The sequence below is a fragment of the Monoraphidium neglectum genome (genome assembly GCF_000611645.1).
Source record: "Monoraphidium neglectum strain SAG 48.87 unplaced genomic scaffold scaffold05423, whole genome shotgun sequence".
NCBI lineage: Eukaryota > Viridiplantae > Chlorophyta > Chlorophyceae > Sphaeropleales > Selenastraceae > Monoraphidium > Monoraphidium neglectum.
In genome coordinates, this window is record NW_014008207.1 from 1 (window position 1) to 1,157 (window position 1,157).

Sequence of the window (1,157 nt, forward strand, 5' to 3'; positions counted from 1 at the left end):
CCGCCGCTGCGGGCCCGCTCGCGTGCCTGCCCTATGAGCCGAGCGCCTGGCTTCCTCAATCTGTGCCTGCATGGTGTTTATCAACGCCATTCACTCACCTTCATCCCCCTACCCACGCGTCACCCCGCCCCCTCGTCACCTGCCTGCCGCGCCCCACCCTCCTCCCTGCCCCCCCCCACCCTCGCAGCCTGCTGCGCCGCCACCAGACGCCGGAGCCGCGCATGTTTGAGCCGCTGCTGCGCGCCGCGGCCGCCGCGGGCTTCTCCCTGGACGTGTCCAGCAGCCGGGCGCTGGCGGACAGCCTGGACGGCGCCGTGAGGGGGGATGACTCATACTTCAACAAGCTGGTCAGGATCATGGCCACGCGGTGCATGACGCAGGTGGGGGGGGGGGTGGGCTGGGACGCGACAAAGCCAGCACATTCGCTTACATGTGCGCCTGCACGCGCATGCACACCCGCGCGTGCGCTTGTACACACGGACACACACGGGGCGCGCGTGCGCGCGTGTGCACACAAATGCACACACACACACACACACACACACACACACACACACACACACACACTCATACACACACACACATGCACACACACACACACTCACGCACACGGTTGTACACAAACCCACTGACCATGCGTCCACCAATGAACCGCTGCGCTCAACGGCCGGCCCCCCACCTCCCTCCTTTGCTGCATGCCTATGTATTCAGCGTGCCTTCCTCACCACCCACCCCACCCCTCCCCACAACCCCCAGGCCGCCTACTTTGGCAGCGGTGACGTGGCCCCGGCGGAGTACCACCACTACGGCCTGGCCTCACCCATCTACACTCACTTCACCAGCCCCATCAGGCGGTACGCGCAGGGGGAAGACTTGTCTATTGGGGCGCGGGCGGGGGGGGGGCAGGGTCCCCTGATGCGGAGGTGCCCACCCAGGCCCATGTGCGTGTGCGCACACATGCGACGGGGCGACAGGGGAGCGCTCGTCTATAATCGCAGGGGTGCAAGGGGACGGCAGGGCCCCCCCTCTCAACCCATGGAAAGCGCGCAGCCCCTCTCACTCTCTTCAGAGCCCTTGACAGTTGACCGAGCCACACCCCTCCGTCCGTCACCATCACCCACCCCTCCACTGCCAGCACCAACATTCCTGTCCCCCCC

At 66.6% G+C, this 1,157-nt stretch overlaps 1 protein-coding gene across 1 annotated transcript in view; it reads left to right on the forward strand.

Moving 5' to 3' along the window:
- Positions 1-70: 70 nt before the first annotated feature.
- Positions 71-1,157, forward strand: part of MNEG_15544 (exosome complex exonuclease DIS3/RRP44) — a gene marked incomplete at both ends in the record, with an annotated part of 2,640 nt that continues 1,553 nt past the window's right edge. The window contains 3 exons of the mRNA XM_014035985.1: positions 71-75; positions 188-380; positions 757-854. Of these exons, the coding sequence (XP_013891439.1) occupies positions 71-75; positions 188-380; positions 757-854 (296 nt within the window). The remainder of the gene's footprint in view (positions 76-187; positions 381-756; positions 855-1,157) is intronic.